Here is a 17357-nt window from a genome sequence, read left to right as displayed (position 1 = left end):
TTGGAACTTGGCCCATCGAACCAACCATCCGTACTTCCCGGTCCCAAGGAGTAGAAAAACGGTGAGATCATCAAAAGTTTGGCCCATGTACCGAACACTCCTGGAATTTATGGACATTCGAGAGTGTATGTAAACCTTGGAAGTAATCCGTATACCTTGAAATTGGGATGGGTATAGGAGTGACAACATTGAATTCTGTACATCGTACAACGGAACGCCCCCCGGTACATGAAACTTAAGCAGATAACTAATAGATTTTCCTCAAAAGTTTTCCCACCTTCACCTCCTAACTTTCCGACAAGCCCTGAAGACCTTGGGAACTACCTAAGATTCCGTAATGGATTACTCTTTCTATGACCCCCGATCACAGCAGTCGGGCTTCTCGCTGTACGGGCTGCCTACCCCCGACCAACCCCATGCCCAACCAGACACCTTCGCCCCTCTGGTATGTTCATTGTCTCCCCCATCCAAGACTTGTCGCCAATAAACTAGAATAATTACCAGAACTTCCCTGGCTTTGACCCCTCCTTCCCCGTCGACCCCTCCTTTGTGCCGGCACCACATTCACCGCCAGAATCGGTCAAGCACTCTGCTTCCAGCGATGCTACCAGCAATCAGCATACACGCCCCACCTCATTCGACGGCGATGAATCTCAATTCGCCGACCCAACCTTAGGGAGGAGTAGCAGCGAGGAAAAAGAATCAGCGCCCGCGCAAAGCAAGCGCAAGGCACAAAACCGAGCAGCGTATGTGATATATCAAACCCACGTGGCTGATACATCCATCTCCATAAACAACAACACACTAACATATTTCATTGTTACGCAGCCAACGAGCATTTCGAGAGCGCAAGGAGCAGCATGTCCGCGATCTTGAAGAAAAAGTAAGCAGCCTCGAACAAGCATCCGACACCTTACAAGCCGACAACGAGCGCCTCAAGCGCGAGCTGGCCCGGTTCACAACCGAGAATGAAATCCTGCGCGCGACATCACAACACGCCAGCCGCGGAAATGCCAGTGCAAATGAGAACCCCGAGCCAACTGTTACGGGCCCAATGAAATACTCCCCCACAGACTTTCATGCTACATTCATGGCCGACGGGCCCCGAAGCCCGCAACACCGTCTCACCGTGTGTCCAATCACTGGCGAGAAGCTGCTGGATGCTGGTGCTACGTGGGATCTTATCCAGAAACATGAGCTGTTTGAGCGCGGCCAGCTTGATATCGGTGATGTCACGGAGCGTTTGAAGGGCATGTCCCAGTGTGATGGACAGGGACCTGCTTTTATAGAGGGCCAGGTGCGTCGGGCTATTGAGGAGAGTGCGGCTGTTGGTCGTGATGAGTTGATTTGATGATTTCTATGTGGTATCCTTCTTCTCCGGGTACTTCGATACGGTTATGATTGGTGTTATTTGGCGTTGGGATTGATGGGATCAATAGGATGAACAGCGATTATATCATCTGATTCGTCGTTAATTCGGTATATACGTGATTTGGTTGAACTTAGGAGCGTTTGAGCCATTTATACTTGAATTTTGGCTTTTTTATGTTCATTGCAATGAATGCCTACGTAGTTTGCAAATTGAGTTGGGTTTATTGATATTTCGAGCATTGATATACACTACATAAGTCGTCATTGTGAACCCCAGACTGGCTATCCTCTACATATATAGATAGCCAAATCCACCACCATATGTATAGATATAGTAGATCTAGGCAACTCAATTCAAATCGAGGCCGACAAGCGCGTTACGTCTAACAGCATCATTCTCTTGGCTCCTGCCGACATGGAAATTGGGTCATCATCTTTTGGATATGTTCAATAATATACACACAAGCCAGATCATAATATTTGCAGTAATTCCAAGCGCAAGGAAATCAATCCCAGTCATCATCGTAGTCTTCAATGTTCAGGTCATCATCTTTCTTGTAGTCGTCCTCGTCATCACGCTTCTTCAGACGCATATCACTCTCATCCAAAGCACCGATTTCCACGAGCAGACGCTCAATATCTATGCATTTGATTAGTGCATCATCCTTGATTTATTCCTGCCTTGAACGGAACTTACCTTCAACCTTGGTCCGAGGACCCTTCAACTGCTGAAGCGTAATAAGCTGCTTCTTGATCTCGGTATCCTTGTATGCCAAGATTGTGGGCGTGTTCTTCTCCGGATACCCCTCAATACACATGTCGGCACGAATCTCACAGAACTTGATATCGCCGAATTTGGCAGCAAGCTGCCGCCAGAGCTCCGTCAAAAGTCGCGATTCGGCGTTCCCGCCCATCGATGTGAGGTTGACTAGTACGAAAGCACTGTTCGACGCCTCTGTCACCTCACGGGCATAATCGACTTTCTGAAGTGGGAAGACCTGGTTGAAGAGGCTGGTTTGTTGGAGGGTGGAGAGCTCGGCAAGTCGTTTTTGCCTGTTTGATTGATACCGTGAGCAAACGAGACCTTTTCGGTATATAAATTATTAGATAACAAGCTTACCGATAAATCTCGAGAAACTCCTCATCTTCCTCCTCCTCCAGTGCGTCCAGCTCGTCAAGGTCCTTGTCCTCAAGTCGGTTCTCGTGTGCCCTGTGCTGTGCGGCGATCAGAGCCTCCTGGATCAGAGGTTCGGGGTCTTTGGGCTTTTCGGGGATAATGCCATGTTGGCGGAGGATATCGTTCCTATACAATATGGTTAGCACACTGCATTTAGCTTATACCTTGCTGGTGGTGGGGGGTATGTGCAGGTAGTAGGCTTACCACTCGGTATCCTCCTTGGGATCGACTTCAACCTGCATGGTGGACTGAAATGATCAAAGATGTATAGATCAAGTTCAATTCAAACGATATATGGAGGAAACAAAGGGAGTTGGAGGGATAAATGCGCTGCCCTCAATGGTGATGCCACCTGTTTGCAGTGTTTGATTCGGGCCAAACACACGGAAGGCCACCTTCAACTTGTCAATAGCTGGCAGTTCTGAGCTTTGAGGGTTCGAGATTCATTACCACCTCATTTACCTCAATCATATTTTCTTTTTCCTCCGATTTATCCTCTTCAAGCCATCAATTCCTGCGTGGTTATGCAAATGCTGTAGTCGCCCACACCGCCCTACCCTGCTTCTGTGTACTCGACCCGTGTCCCAATTGCACCAACTCCACCTTTCTAATACGACAGCAACCACTCATTGCTGGTGCAATTCCAGCTGCTGGGCAAGATGAGTTACATGAAGAAAAATGAAGATGAGGACCAGGTCATGATCAAGCTTGATCGGACCTCCGTTTTCCAAGATGGTGTGCAATCAACAATACCCCCTGGCGCCTCCATGCGCTGCACATATTCAATGCTGACGAGATAATTCTCCTAGCACGCCTATTCAATTCCTCTCCTATCTCGCCGCGAACATGCCGAACGTTACTCACCAAGATCGCTGTCCTCATGTTCACCGGGGAGCAGTTCCCTACGAATGAAGCCACCACCCTCTTCTTCGGAATCTCCAAGCTCTTCCAGAACAAAGACCCGTCATTGCGGCAGATGGTGTATCTGATCTTGAAGGAGCTGGCTGGCACCGCCGAAGATGTGATCATGTCGACAAGTATCATTATGAAGGACACTGCGGTGGGAAGCGATGTTTTGTACCGGGCCAATGCCATCAGAGCGCTCTGCCGCATTATCGATGTAGGTCGTCGGTCGCGAGGGCTTCAAGGGTTGAGGGGATTTGCTGACAATTGCAAAAGGGTTCCACAGTACAGGGTATCGAGCGACTCATCAAGACCGCCATTGTTGACAAGACCCCCTCGGTGTCCTCCGCGGCCTTGGTCTCTTCCTACCACCTCCTCCCCATTGCGCGCGACGTTGTCCGGAGATGGCAGAGCGAAACACAGGAAGCGGCCTCGTCTTCGAAATCATCAACCGGATTCCTTGGTTTCTCCTCGGGCTCACAGAGCCACGCCATCTCCAACTCGAATTTCATGACACAGTACCATGCCATCGGTCTTTTGTACCAGATGCGCTCGCACGATCGCATGTCTTTGGTCAAGATGGTACAGCAGTACGGTGCTGCAGGTGTGGTGAAGAGCCCGGCTGCTCTGGTTTTGTTGGTACGTTTGGCGGCCAAATTGGCCGAGGAGGACCAAGGTCTCCGGAAACCCATGATGCAGATGTTGGATGGCTGGCTCCGCCACAAGCATGAGATGGTCAACTTCGAAGCGGCCAAGGCTATTTGCGATATGCGCGATGTCACCGATGCCGAGGCAACACAGGCAGTTCACGTTCTCCAGCTCTTCCTGTCTTCTCCCCGGTCGATCACCAAGTTCGCTGCCATCCGTATCCTACACAACTTCGCCTCTTTCAAGCCACATGTCGTCAATGTCTGCAACCCAGATATCGAGTCCCTCATCTCAAACTCGAACCGCTCTATTGCCACGTTCGCCATTACGACACTGCTCAAGACCGGCAATGAAGCCAGCGTCGACCGTCTGATGAAGCAAATCTCGGGCTTCATGGCAGATATCACCGACGAGTTCAAGGTCACTATTGTCGAGGCTATTCGCACTTTGTGTTTGAAGTTCCCCAGCAAGCAGGCTGGTATGCTCGTTTTCCTCAGTGGTATCCTGCGGGACGAAGGTGGCTACGAGTTTAAGCGCACTGTTGTTGAGAGCATGTTCGATTTAATCAAGTTTGTCCCAGAAAGCAAGGAAGATGCGCTTGCTCACCTCTGCGAGTTCATTGAGGACTGCGAGTTCACCAAGCTCTCGGTTAGAATCCTGCACCTGCTTGGTTCTGAGGGCCCTAAGACTAGCCATCCCACCAAGTATATCCGCTACATCTACAACCGCGTCGTATTGGAGAACGCCATCGTACGCGCCGCTGCTGTCACCGCACTGGCCAAGTTTGGTGTTGGCCAGAAGGACCCCGAAGTCAAGTCTAGTGTTCATGTTCTCCTCACCCGTTGTCTTGATGACACCGACGATGAGGTGCGAGACCGTGCTGCCCTCAACCTGCGTCTGATGGGTGAAGATGATGAGTCGGCGAGCGCTTTCATTAAGAACGGTAAGACCTTGTTCATGACTGGCAATAGTAAATATACTAATGGTTCTAGACTCAATGTATTCCCTTTCCACGTTTGAACACCAGCTCGTCATGTACGTGACGTCTGGTGACAAGGAGACCTTCGCTGCTGCCTTCGATGTTGCCACCATTCCGGTTGTCTCGCACGAGCAGGCCCTGGCTGAAGAGAGGACCAAGAAGCTTACCTCAGCCACTCCCACTCTCAAGGCTCCCTCGACCGGTCCCCCGAAGGGCAAGGCGGCCGGCGGTATGGCCGAAGCGGCCAGCGCCTCTGCCACCCAGAAATACGCAGAGCAACTTATGCAGTACCCCGATATCAAGGCGTACGGTATTTTGCTCAAGTCTTCTGCGCCTGTCGAGCTTTCCGAGAGCGAAACCGAATATGTTGTTACGGCCGTCAAGCACATTTTCAAGGAACACATCGTGGTGCAATATGATATTAAGAACACACTTCCGGATACCATTCTCGAGAATGTCACCGTGATTGCCACGCCAGAGGAAGAGGACGTATTGGAAGACGACTTTATCATTCCTGCCCCCAAGCTGCCCACAGACCAGCCTGGTGTTGTCTACGTTGCTTTCAAGAAGCTCACCGGCGAGAACAGCGTCCCCGTCACCTCCTTCACAAACATCCTCAAGTTCACCAGCAAAGAAATCGACCCCACAAGCGGCGAGCCAGAGGACAGTGGCTACGACGATGAGTACCAGGTGGAGGACCTCGAACTGACAGGCAGCGACTATATCATTCCGACATTCGCCGGCAGCTTCGACCACGTCTGGGAACAGACCGGTGCCAACGGCGAGGAGGAAAGCGAAACCCTGCAGCTCAGCAACATGAAGGGTATCAACGGTACGTACAAGTCCTATCTATCTTTCTCTGCTATAAACACTCATACTGACTCTCAACAGATGCCACGGAACAACTGATCTCAGCACTATCTCTGCAGCCCCTCGAGGGCACCGACGTTGCCCTCAACAGCAGCACACACACGCTCAAGCTGTTCGGCAAGACCGTCTCCGGCGGCCGCGTCGCTTCTCTCATCAAGATGGCCTACTCCAGCAAGGCCGGTGTCACTACCAAGATCACCGTCCGGGCAGAAGAGGAGGGCGTTGCTGCGGCTGTGATTGCTTCTGTGTCTTAATCTCTCTCTGCTTTTCTTTTCGTCGTTACGTGCTTAATCCTGGTTGGGGGGACAAGAGCGTGTGTTTTTTTCATGTGTCTTGGTTCGTTAGATTGCGTCGTCCACCCCTCAAAACTTGTCAATGCAACTTTTCATCCAAATATCATATCATATTCATGCCTACTCTAGGTGTCTCTGGTGTTTCGTCGCAGTATAGACCTCAAACTCTAAGCTTGATTCTTAACGCTGCCTGGCCGTTGTTTTACGTAGAATAGACAAGAAGCTGCCGGCTTAGAATTCTTCAAGGGTATTTGCTAGGATATCACTACCAATGCAAAACATGTATATATGGTTGAAAGAAAGGTAAAGTATTTTGATTTTATATGCTTCTTGTAATGTTATGAGATAGTTCCACAGAATGCAAAATCAAGGACGGAGACGCTGAGGGTCACGGGGGAACAGCGAAGCCAAACGGACGTTAGGCAAGCCAAGGAAGAACATAACAATACGGTTGAGACCGAGACCACCACCGGCGTGAGGGGGACAACCCTGGCGGAAAGCGTTGAGGTAATCCTCGAAGCCCTCCTGGTGAGGCTCAAGACCCTTAGCGCGCATAGACTCCTCCAACTCCTTGATATCGTTGATACGCTGGGCACCGGACATGATCTCCTCGCCACGCATGAAGAAGTCGTACGAGTTAGAGAAGCGCTTGTCGTTGGGATCGGCCTTGGTGTAGAAGGGACGGACAGCCATGGGGAACTTGTCAAGCACGTAGAAGTCGGTGTCGTACTTCTCGCGGATGATCTGGCCGAGCTGCTTCTCCATCGCGGTGGAGAAGTCGTTCTCGAAGTTCTCTTGCTCTGTGACGTCGACACCGGCTTCCTTCAGCAGCGCGACTCCGTCCATGTAGTTCATACGCAAGGCCTTGCCGTCCTTGGGGAGCTTGAAGTCGCCGGCCTTGGGGTAGGACTTGTGGATGGTGGCGATCTGCGATGCATAGCGCTCCTTGAGCTGGGTGAGGATGAAGACGAGGAGGTCTTCGGCGAACCCCAGAACCTCGTGGTAGTGGCCGCGGAAGGTCTTCTCAAAATCGAGACCGGAGAACTGTATGTCATGTTAGAATAATCTGTTTTTTTCCCCTGTTTGAGCAAATATATCAGTAGATCATACCTCGGTCAAGTGGCGGTGGGTGTTGCTGTCCTCCGCACGGAACACGGGGGCAATCTCGAAGACGTTCTCCATATCACCGGCAATACACATCTGCTTGTAGAGCTGGGGACTCTGGGCCAAGTAGGCATTGCGCTTGAAGTACTTCACCTCGAAGACACCGCTGCCACCTTCCGTGGCGGCACCGACCAGCTTAGGTGTGGAGATCCACCGAGAGCCACTCTTAATCATGTACTCAGCGAAGAGCTCGGAAACACCGCTGGAAATCCAGGTGATGGCCTGGCTGGTCTCGGTCTGCAGATCGAGGACCCGGTTGTCGAGGCGGGTCTTGAGAGTGACGATGGGAGCACCCTCGGCGTCAACCTGGGCACCTTCCTCGGTGGTCTCGGGGGGCGGGCGCTCAGCATCCTTGACTTGCATGGGGAGCATCTGCGCAGCCTCGGAGATCATGTAGACCTTGCGAATGTGGATCTCGAGGTGGCTGATGGACGCGGACGAGATAGGGATCTCGGGCTTCTTCACGATACCGGTGACCTCCACAATCGAGTTGACGTTCAAGCCGCCGGTGTACTTGATCATCTGTCGCGAGATGGGCTCCGCGGCCGCAATGACGGCCTGCACCTTTTGTCCCTGCTGGCGCAGCATCAAGAATGCAAGCTTAGCACTCTGCACACGCGCATTGTCCACACGCGCCACAACTGTCACCTCCTTCTCGTAGTGTTCCTCTGAGAGTTCGGTGAATCGTGTAGCCGGGGCGATGTCCTCGGTCTCTGGGAGGGCACCGTATAGATCCTTGGCGGTGTCGTTGGCCTCCTGGGCGGCGGCCTGGGCCCTTTCTTGCGCCGCACGCGCCGCAGCCTTCTCTGCCTTGGCCTTATCCTTCGCGGCCTTCTTCAGAGCGTTCTTGCTTGCGTTCTTGGTCTCACCTTCCGCGGCGGGAGCGGAGGCATCCTGGGCTTCGGGCTTGGGACGGTGGGGCAATTCGGAGTCGGCCATGGTGCTGCGAGGACAATTAGAGGGGGCAAAATGTTGAGTTTGGAGCGGTGGTGGATCCTACCTCAATGATTTTCTATCCTGAGAAATTTGCAGGACTTAATGCAGCAGGCTGATTGTAAATAGAGCTGCAGAGAAAAGTGTTCCGTTGACTCACCCCGCCGAATAATCAAGCCCTAAGAGGGGTAGGCGGTGTGGGGACTCCAACGCAGATCTACTCTCTACCAGCTTGACTGTATACATGCATGTAAAATAGTTATTCGAACGTTTGTTATTCCTTTAAAAGCTTGGATAAAATGCATTAGACGTGCTTATGTGGGTTGGCGCTAATAGCTATTTGAAACAAACACGTATAAACATACAATTGGCGCCAATATTCATGCTGATCTTTATATGAATATAGTGTGTCTAGTGGCCCTTGACAATCACGCAGCAGGCCAGTTCGAGCTCTTAAGTGCCCATTGAACACCTCTGTGTACATTATCAGCAATTATCTGTGGAATCCAAGCAGGCTCTCCGCCACTGTATACCCCAGTGCGGACAAGAATCGAGTGCCAGCTACTGCCAATTTCACTGCGATAGGAGTTGGCTCCTCGAATATCCGACTCTGGATTATCACCGATCATGTATACTCTTTCCAGGGGCGTGCGCTCTGCAGAGCTTCCAAATGTTCTCAGTCGGTTCCGAAGCAATTGGCGCTCGGCAAACTCGTAAGTGGGTTGATAAGGTTTGCCGATCACGGTCTTCTTCAACTCAATACCCTTGCTGGGGCCACCTGTAGTCGCAGCCCAGACGCCCTCAAGCGCCTCTCGGAATCCACCCTGACCAAGACGGGGCAAGGGGTAGGCGGCGGCCCACCACAGATCTGGGTTAGAGAAGTACAGATGGGGCTGGCCATCCTGCTGGTATCCATGGTTGGGAAGATCGATTCGGCCATTCTTTTCAGACAAAGTGCCCATACGGCCTTGCGATGAGAGGAGGAGGTCCATGATAACCTGAGTGTCCAATGCCCAATCACGAGGATCATTGAACACAAAGACGGCGTCAATCTTCAAAGTCTTCGATGGATCATTGAGGTCAATGGGCTTCGGAAGCGGTCGGGCAAATGTTTTATAATAGTCGCTGAAGTTCTTCGAAAACGGCCAGACAGCGGAGTTGGCCATGAGAATATCCGCCGGGGTGACAACATTCTTAAAACCGTACCTATTGCCATTGCTTAGCATATACCATTCAGCAGTAGGAAGGGGGTCTTGACATACTGTTCTGCCACGCGCCGACAGTTATCCCCATCGCCTCCGGCCACCAACACACACTTGTGTTCCAGAGCGCTCGACTCGTCCGATCCCTTGACTAGCTCAGCGAAGGGTGAATGACTCTGCACGATGTCCGTAGCATCCAGTGGGATCCCTAGTTTCTCGCTAATTTCTGCGACGCGCTCTGTCTCGTGTTTACCGCCGCCGTTGGTGAGCAGAATAAAGGGGATGCCTTGCTCCTTCAGGAGAGCCAGCGAGTCGGCAGCGCCGGGTATAGGTTTTGATGCGCGGAGGAGGACGCCATCGATGCTATAGCGTGTGAGAAGAAAATCGAGTGGATTGCGTTGATCAAGACTCACTCAAATGCAAATGCGAAGTTGGGGACTGGTCGAGAACTAGCTGTTTGGATAGCTCGACGGGTGATGATTTTACCAGAAGAGAGAGTGTGGCGCTGTAATAGGCCAAAAGACCGCCAAAGAGTTTGCGATCTCATTGTCCAGGTGTGTTAGTGGTCATGGGAATGTGTACAAAAGGAAATGGTACGTCATTGCCAGCCAGCCCCTGGAGGTTCCCGTGCGGCATTCCCGTAGAATTTCCATTTCCCCACTCTCCACACCTGCAACTCTCAAGCCTCTACTCTGGACACTTCCCTTTGATTCGAAGCTTGGAAAAAAAAAGGACTAGGATTTTGAATCAAATACGGAGTATAATCAAATGAATCACGTCTCAGCCAGAATTTTCGCTGTCGGTGCATCATTATCCTCTTACATGTATCTTCTCCGGTTAGTCTCGCTTCATAAGTCTGGTTTATGGGTTGTGCTATTGTATATCGCTCAGAAAACAACTCCTGGGACGGTAATATGACATTTATAAGGCTGATGTAAAGAGAGATGGGTATGCAAGACTCCATAAGAATGCATGAACGCTTAGAAAATTGGCTCCTTATCCATGACAACGAGACCCAAGTCAAAAAGAGAGTCAAGTTCCTCCTCAGGACACTTATCAATGTTCTTCCACACCCACTTGTCAATTTTGGCATGTGATGCTTCAGGTATGATCCCAAGACAGCCAGGGCTGATACCAATATAGCAGACACGAGAAAGATTCATTTCCAAGGCCTTGCAAAGATCATCGGGGTCAATCACCATAGAAAAATCCTCATCATATGGTGCCGTGAGCTTTAGCTCACGAATCGACATCGGAGAACCCGTTGGATCAAACGCAGGAAGAATGAGTAAATCGTAAAGCAGATCAACGGGTATCTGGAGAGACTCCAAAGCAATGAGGGCTGATAAGATCTCAGATGGTCCCTCCTCAAACATCTCGCCGTTCAAACGGTCGATAGTCAATTGAGTAAGTGTGGTGCAGAGCTGCTCGTTTATAAGGATCGCTTCCAAGACGGAAGTGTCCAGATCCTCGCAACCAAGAAATGTCAACTTTACTAAGTTCGGGGGCCACCTAAAAGAAGACATTTTCTCGACATCAAACTGCCCGCCAACCTGGAGGCATCTCAGATTGGGTGGCCAATCTTCACTGGAACCGTCGTCGGTGATGAACATTGAAGCTGGAAGCTGGAGGGTTTCCAGTTTGTCAAGTCTGCTGATGGATTTCTTGAGAGTAGAAAGCGGAATTGGCTCAGCTACTAACGTAAGGGAAAGATAGGCAAGCTTCTTGCACTTGGCTAAAGGCGCAAGGCTGTTGATCCTAGAGAAAGAGGTTGGCTTAGGATTAGATGATATTGTGATAATCAATATTTACTTACGAAAAAGAGATCCTCGGAGCAACAAAAGTCTGCAGGTTCTTCTTCACTCGACCTAGAAGCCGTGCCGTCAGGCTATTGGAGCTGTGATGTACCAATAACCCGAGCATCAGGACATGAACGAGCGAGCCTAGGTCCGCTTTTCGTTCTCGGGAGCGAATTGGTGGGCACACAGTGTTGGTGAAAAGCGAGAAGCTTTTCCCTTCGTTAAGTTCAGGCATGCGGTAGAGAAATTCGATGCCAGCAGAGTACCACTGGCGAGAGACCGAACAGAACCTTTGAAGTGTGACTTGGAAAATGTGGGGATCAGGATCAGTTTGATTCCAATCAAATATGAACTCGGCGATGTGCATTAAGACCTCTGTAGGGAGGTGAACATATCGGCGAGAATTCATAACTTCGAAGGAATCGACTAGCCTTGGCGTTTTGCAAGTCGAACAGACAATAAGTTTTCAAATAGACATCGCAAAGCACGAGTGTGTTCGAAATATTATGTATGATGTTTTGTGGCAATCAGGGATGAAGATGGGGACGAAGAGGCAACAGAGAGACCGAACCGCTTCCGAGAGGCAAAAACACACCTCATCTCAAGTGAAGCAGGATTGTTAGGTGAGTTTTCCTTCAGTTGATTGAGAAGGGAGCACAAAGGACTGTCAATTGAGGCTAGTAAGAAAAGGCTCAAGGAGGGGGCGTGAAGAGCAAGTGATAAAAAAAGACATGAGGAGTGGATTGAGAGTAAATAATTGAAGATCTAACCTTAGATACCTAGGTAGGCCGATGACGATCCTTATCTTTTTTTCCCGGCAGATGCAGGTCCCCGCCTTCGATAAACAATTATTTTACACCGCCTTAGGCTTGCTTGTATACAATTCCAATGTTATATCTACATATGTAGGATTATGATAGCAGATTAAAACTGAAAATAGTCTCAAACTATTAAGTCAACATTACTTATCGTTTAAGTCTCTTATCACATTCCAGGAAATAGGTGGTTAGGAGGTCAAGTCCATATTGTTGCAAGAGCTCTAAGCTGGTCTGTAGATTGGCCCAAGCTCCTTCGATCCAACCACCTTCATCTCACTATGCCCGACAAGAGAAAAGCCACCATGTCGCCCCCCTCCTTGAAACGTCCTCGGATATCTTATGACGACGATGATGATGGCGAATCTTCGACAGGGTCTTATGAGCGTCCCCGTCATCATCCCCTCTATGGCCAGAAGAGTGCATTCCCGGGTTTGGATGATGGAGGCGATGAATTGCTGTACGATGATCCGGAGGATGGATTAGAATATCTACGCATGGTTCGGTATGTCTGATCCTCGATCTAGAGAGATTTTGCTTTGCCCCATAAACGATGTCGAGACTTTCCCAGTTTTGCGCATGTCGCGATTCAATTTTGAACTAATTTTTGCTCGATAGATCCGAAGCAAACTCACTACCGGTGCTTTTTTCTGCGCCTAGTCAGATGATAGACCCTCCAGGTCCAGCATCGAACAAGCAACGCGATTTGAAGCCACTTGAACCAAATAACCTTCCTTTGCCCGCAGGCTTTTACGAGGACGAAGCCTATATTGCTCCTGCGGAGGATGTGGACGAAAACAAGGCCGCACATTCCCCTTCAAAGCTCGATGAACTCTATCCCGATACGCAAAGATCCTACAATAATCTTCTCCGGCATCGATTCCTCCTCTTGCGATCGACCCTACGATGCAGCCCACCCGCTGGTGCTATCAACACCCTCGACAATGACCACCCTATCAGTCTCCCCCGAAAGGCCGGATCTGCGCATAAAACATGGCGTCGGCTTTTGGTCACTGTCGAACCACGCATGGTTCAACTGGCAAGCATGGACATGGACAGCGTGTTAGAAGTGCTGGAAATACTAGCGCGGATGATGTCCGATGTTGTGCGGGGCGACGACACCCAGCGCGTACGGCGCATTGGAGCCTGGGCTTGGGGATTGTTGGGGAAGTGCCGTGAGGTTGGGCAACTTTCTACCCGAGAGGTGGGAGTTGTTCGAAATCTGGGCAAACGAGCTGCGACGATTTTGCGCAAGGTGCAAGAGCTAGAAAATGAAGAGTATGAGGAAGAGGAGGTCGATTCTTCTGTGACAGACCCCTCAAAAGAGCAGGGTAATCTCGTCGAGGATGGGAAATATACCAAGGAAGAAGCTCAGCAGGGATCTACAGTCCAGGATGAGGAAGCGACCAAGCAGGAAACCCAGACGGAACCTACAGCCCAAAGTGGGGAAGAGACCAAGGAAGGGGCTCAGCTGGAACCTACAGTTCAGAATGAGGAGGAAAGCAAGCAAGAAGAATTGCCGGAGGCCGCGGAAGCACAAGACTCTAGCATGCCTGATGCATCGCTTGAAGAATCCAACTTGGAGGCAGCCAAGGCGCGCTTGCAAGCTCGGCTGCAAAACAATTCCGACTCTATCGAGACGCCTGCTAGCTGTGATGATGATGATGATGATGAGGAAGCAGAAGACGATTGGTCGATACAGACTCATGCCCTGCTCGACATGATCATTACGGTTGTTGGTGAGTTCTTTGGCCAGCGGGATCTGTTGCAGGAACGAGAGGTCTGGGATTAAATGGATTTGATTTGCATGTATGAGATACCCATTGTTACTTAATATTAATTCCGTGTTACAACGTGCCAATGTCTTGTGTTCTATACGTAGTGCCTGATCATTCGGCATATCGGGTGCCTATAGGCTGGTCTAAGCTTTCCAAGGTTTGCGTCATGCGGCCCGGGGAGCAACCTCACTTGGGCAGGTCTTCACCTCTTTGTTTTCCCCAAAACTTTTGAGATAATGATATTTTCATTTTAATTCTAATCAACATGGCGCCAACCGTTGAGATAGCAATCCCGAATACCACCCTCTCAAACACCTCCCCGCCATACACCATCTACCACATCACCCTCCGCCTCCCGCTCCGCTCCTTCACGGTCCCCAAACGCTACTCGGACTTCTCAACCTTCCACAGCACCCTAGTCTCCCAAACGAATGCCCCTCCGCCAGCTCCCTTACCTTCAAAAACCTGGTTTTCGAAAACAATCTCGAATGAACGATTGCGCGAAGACCGCCGCCGCGGCCTAGAGGAATACCTTCGCGCGATCAACGAGTCCGACGATGGGCGCTGGCGCACTTCGCCCGCGTGGCGTTCATTCCTCAATCTCCCCACCGCAGTCGCATCAACAGGCACCGGATCAACAAACACCTCCACCCGACTCCACGCCGCCATCACAGACCCAGCCGCTACAAACGCACCCATCACAGACCCGACGCTATGGCTCGACTACTATCGCGACATGAAAAACTACCTCCATGACGCACGACTACAACTATCTCGCAGAGACCAGGAGACAACGCCACAGAAGCAACACGAGAGCTCTGCACAGGCGAAGGGCAGCCTTGTCCGTGCGGGGACAATGATCACCACTCTGGACGATGGACTGAAGAATCTAGGACGCGATGATAAGAGCTCCCAGTCACAGACATCATCTAGTCTCGGTGGAGGCGAGATCCGCCGACGAAAGGACCTGCTCATTAATGCGCGCAAGGAGAAAGACGGCCTGGAGGATCTCTTGCATGCTATGGCGACCAAGAGCCGGCTTGATCATACTGTCGCATCCATCCAAGATAAAGGAGCTTTGATCAATGCCGGGAATGTCGCTGGAGATGCGTCTAGTGGGCGTAAAACGCCGGCGCGGGCGGGCAGGGTCCTTGGTAAAGAGACTGAGCGGACTCGAGAGCTTGACAACGAGGGTGTGCTGCAGTTGCAGAGGCAGATGATGCAGAGTCAGGATGATAACGTGGATGAGTTGAGGAAGATCATTATTCGACAGAGGGAACTCGGCACGCAGATTAATGAGGAGCTCGAGGTGCAGAATGATCTGCTGAAGTTGGCGGATGAGGAGGCTGATATGTTCGTCCATGCCCTTTTCTCACTTTTTCCATTTGCTTTGATCTGCCTTACTAATGAGATATCTAGACTGAAATCCAAGATGGACATTGGAAGGAAGAGGATCGGAAAGATCTCTTGATTTAGACTGTGCATGTTTTCCATTCCGCCTAGAGCACTTCTTCTATTTATACCTTTGAGCGGGTCTTCTCAGCATCATTCAAGCCAATTTATTTTCAAATAACATCTTGATATTGTAAATTGTTCTTTTGGCTATTTTCCACTGCCGCGATGAACGATCGTCTTAGGTTGTAATGACAGGAGTGTGTGGAAGCTCCAGCATCTAACGCTTGGCATCACTTCAGAGCAACGCTTTGCTGCCCATACAATGGGGAACGCGTGGAATGAGCGAGTGCTGTTTTCATAGAAGGTTGTGCTTAGCAGCAGATATAGCCGCCAAATGTTTGCGCCAAAGAATTGAGGTAACGTGCTTCCTTGAGGAACTCGACAATTATGTAGATGATCTCAGCTGGGAGATGCGAATGACATGGAAGATGGCATGTTGAGTGTAGGAACCTAGGGGAGACACACTGCCGAGCGAGGAAGGAAGAAGAATCAAATGTGTGTGTTGAACCTACCTGCTGCTATGGAGCCTTTTATATGCTTCATGGGGACAAAGAGAGAGAGAAAGGAAGATCAAGCAAGGTGGGGAGGTCCTATCCGTCTGAGGCAGGAACGGTCTCAACACTAAGGCAAGCAAGCAAAGCCTACCTTCCTGGATGCCTATGCATCAGATTCTCAAGAAAATAGATGCAGGGTAAACAAATGATATATCTAAATGTGTGAAGGTTGGGGTAAACCATGACGTGGTCAATGCAATTAATCCCTATCTCGAAAAGACTCCCCAGAGGTGTACCATTACATAGTGTGAAATAACTTCGGGAGAGAATGGAATATGAATTTAAAGAGAAAAAAAAAATACCGAAAAGGGCATCTTTCTCGACTAGGTAAATAAGTATCTATAGAACACTATGGCAGGTGCTGCATGGGTTTTGGGGAGACTACATATGTAGAAGTATGAACCAGATTTTAGGCCGCGGTGGGCGCTCACGGTCCTGCTCAGTGAGCACTCAGGTTGTGCTCACAGAGTTTGCATCGCCCACAGTCTCCATACCGAAGAAATTTATCATATGCGGAACGTCTTCCCGTGGCGAGGCTGTAATTGAAGATCTTCCAGTCTGCTTTTAGCCGCCCGATTCAACCTTTATTCTTAGCAAAGGATTGATGGCAACTCGAAAGTTAGAACAGGGTTTTACCCTAACGTTACGGCCATATAATAGGATGGAGGTCTACCCTCATTACCAAGCGATCATGGGACATCATAATTATATCATAACGGCGAACAAATCGCCGCGGGATGTAGTGACGAAGAAATGATATATGACGAACCGCTGGTGATTGTAAAATATTTAAGTAGAAGGATTATCCGTCAAAGACAGACCAACACTTCGTTAAATGATCACTTACCTGAAACGATCACACATCTAGACCATTATGCCCAATATGCCGACAGAGGAAAGAGTCAATGAGATGCGTGGGTACAAGGCGTAAGTATTACATTCCGGATCATAAAACCTCACGAGTGTATCTAAGGCCTAAGGCTATATTTCACAGCACGCTGAGCAACCCAAAAGTTTCACAAGAGGCAAAGCAGCATGCACAAGCCATGCTTAATGAGCTCGGCGGTGATCAGCCTCGTGAGGAATTATATCAGGCAAGAGATCAAAACAAAGACCCAACAAGGGTCTCAGCTGGGCTTAAAGCGTGAGTATGACCCTAAGGGAAACTTTTCAATGTCTACTAATCGGCCTATATAGCGCGCAGCATAATCCTCTCGTGACGGAGGGCGGGAAGCAGAGGGCTGCTGAGAAGATGGGACAGAGTGCCCCAGAGGAGTAGACAACTTCTGTGTGGTTACTTTCTATCTATGTAAAAGTATATGAGCACGGCACTTGTTGATATGTCAATATTCCTGAGAGGTACATAAACAAAATATCTTACGGCGTCGATCGTTCGATTGCTTAAAAGTATTGCAA

At 50.0% G+C, this 17357-nt stretch overlaps 9 protein-coding genes across 9 annotated transcripts; 5 read left to right on the top strand and 4 right to left on the bottom strand.

Annotated features, from left to right (window-relative positions):
- Positions 1–337: 337 nt before the first annotated feature.
- Positions 338–1351, top strand: rsmA (putative bZIP transcription factor (Fcr3); the record flags this gene model as incomplete). Its single annotated transcript, XM_057277733.1, has 3 exons — positions 338–445; positions 493–746; positions 829–1351. The coding sequence occupies 3 exons, from the start codon at positions 338–340 to the stop codon at positions 1349–1351; spliced, it is 885 nt and encodes a 294-aa protein (XP_057137343.1).
- Positions 1352–1877: 526 nt separating this feature from the next.
- Positions 1878–2790, bottom strand: N7471_005013 (uncharacterized protein; the record flags this gene model as incomplete). Its single annotated transcript, XM_057277732.1, has 4 exons — positions 1878–2011; positions 2069–2424; positions 2492–2674; positions 2753–2790. 4 exons carry the CDS (start codon positions 2788–2790, stop codon positions 1878–1880), a joined length of 711 nt encoding a protein of 236 aa, XP_057137342.1.
- Positions 2791–3207: 417 nt separating this feature from the next.
- N7471_005012 (coatomer subunit gamma) lies at positions 3208–6202 on the top strand (the record flags this gene model as incomplete). The annotated part of the gene is made up of 5 exons (XM_057277731.1): positions 3208–3283; positions 3358–3668; positions 3728–5042; positions 5092–5910; positions 5970–6202. 5 exons carry the CDS (start codon positions 3208–3210, stop codon positions 6200–6202), a joined length of 2754 nt encoding a protein of 917 aa, XP_057137341.1.
- A 405-nt stretch (positions 6203–6607) lies between these two features.
- On the bottom strand, positions 6608–8344 carry dps1 (putative aspartyl-tRNA synthetase Dps1; the record flags this gene model as incomplete). Its single annotated transcript, XM_057277730.1, has 2 exons — positions 6608–7285; positions 7352–8344. 2 exons carry the CDS (start codon positions 8342–8344, stop codon positions 6608–6610), a joined length of 1671 nt encoding a protein of 556 aa, XP_057137340.1.
- Positions 8345–8608: 264 nt separating this feature from the next.
- N7471_005010 (putative HAD superfamily hydrolase) lies at positions 8609–10127 on the bottom strand. The gene is made up of 3 exons (XM_057277729.1): positions 9954–10127; positions 9601–9903; positions 8609–9544 (listed from the first exon to the last, which is right to left on the bottom strand). Exons 1-3 carry the CDS (start codon positions 10085–10087, stop codon positions 8767–8769), a joined length of 1215 nt encoding a protein of 404 aa, XP_057137339.1. The 5' UTR covers positions 10088–10127; the 3' UTR covers positions 8609–8766.
- Positions 10128–10218: 91 nt separating this feature from the next.
- On the bottom strand, positions 10219–12121 carry N7471_005009 (F-box domain protein). The gene is made up of 2 exons (XM_057277728.1): positions 11357–12121; positions 10219–11298 (listed from the first exon to the last, which is right to left on the bottom strand). The coding sequence occupies exons 1-2, from the start codon at positions 11746–11748 to the stop codon at positions 10521–10523; spliced, it is 1170 nt and encodes a 389-aa protein (XP_057137338.1). The 5' UTR covers positions 11749–12121; the 3' UTR covers positions 10219–10520.
- A 236-nt stretch (positions 12122–12357) lies between these two features.
- On the top strand, positions 12358–13946 carry N7471_005008 (SIP1 domain-containing protein; the record flags this gene model as incomplete). Its single annotated transcript, XM_057277727.1, has 2 exons — positions 12358–12659; positions 12773–13946. The coding sequence occupies exons 1-2, from the start codon at positions 12436–12438 to the stop codon at positions 13944–13946; spliced, it is 1398 nt and encodes a 465-aa protein (XP_057137337.1). The 5' UTR covers positions 12358–12435.
- A 251-nt stretch (positions 13947–14197) lies between these two features.
- Positions 14198–15403, top strand: N7471_005007 (Qc-SNARE protein; the record flags this gene model as incomplete). Its single annotated transcript, XM_057277726.1, has 2 exons — positions 14198–15285; positions 15352–15403. The coding sequence occupies 2 exons, from the start codon at positions 14198–14200 to the stop codon at positions 15401–15403; spliced, it is 1140 nt and encodes a 379-aa protein (XP_057137336.1).
- A 1421-nt stretch (positions 15404–16824) lies between these two features.
- N7471_005006 (Con-6 family protein) lies at positions 16825–17220 on the top strand (the record flags this gene model as incomplete). The annotated part of the gene is made up of 3 exons (XM_057277725.1): positions 16825–16868; positions 16936–17085; positions 17139–17220. 3 exons carry the CDS (start codon positions 16825–16827, stop codon positions 17218–17220), a joined length of 276 nt encoding a protein of 91 aa, XP_057137335.1.
- Between the last annotated feature and the right edge of the window lie 137 nt (positions 17221–17357).

This window comes from Penicillium samsonianum (assembly GCF_028829775.1).
Source record: "Penicillium samsonianum strain IBT 33392 chromosome Unknown utg000003l_segment0_segment0, whole genome shotgun sequence".
In the NCBI taxonomy this organism is placed as follows: domain Eukaryota; kingdom Fungi; phylum Ascomycota; class Eurotiomycetes; order Eurotiales; family Aspergillaceae; genus Penicillium; species Penicillium samsonianum.
Note: the sequence above shows the minus strand (reverse complement) of the source record. Positions and strands in the feature narration are given on the sequence as shown.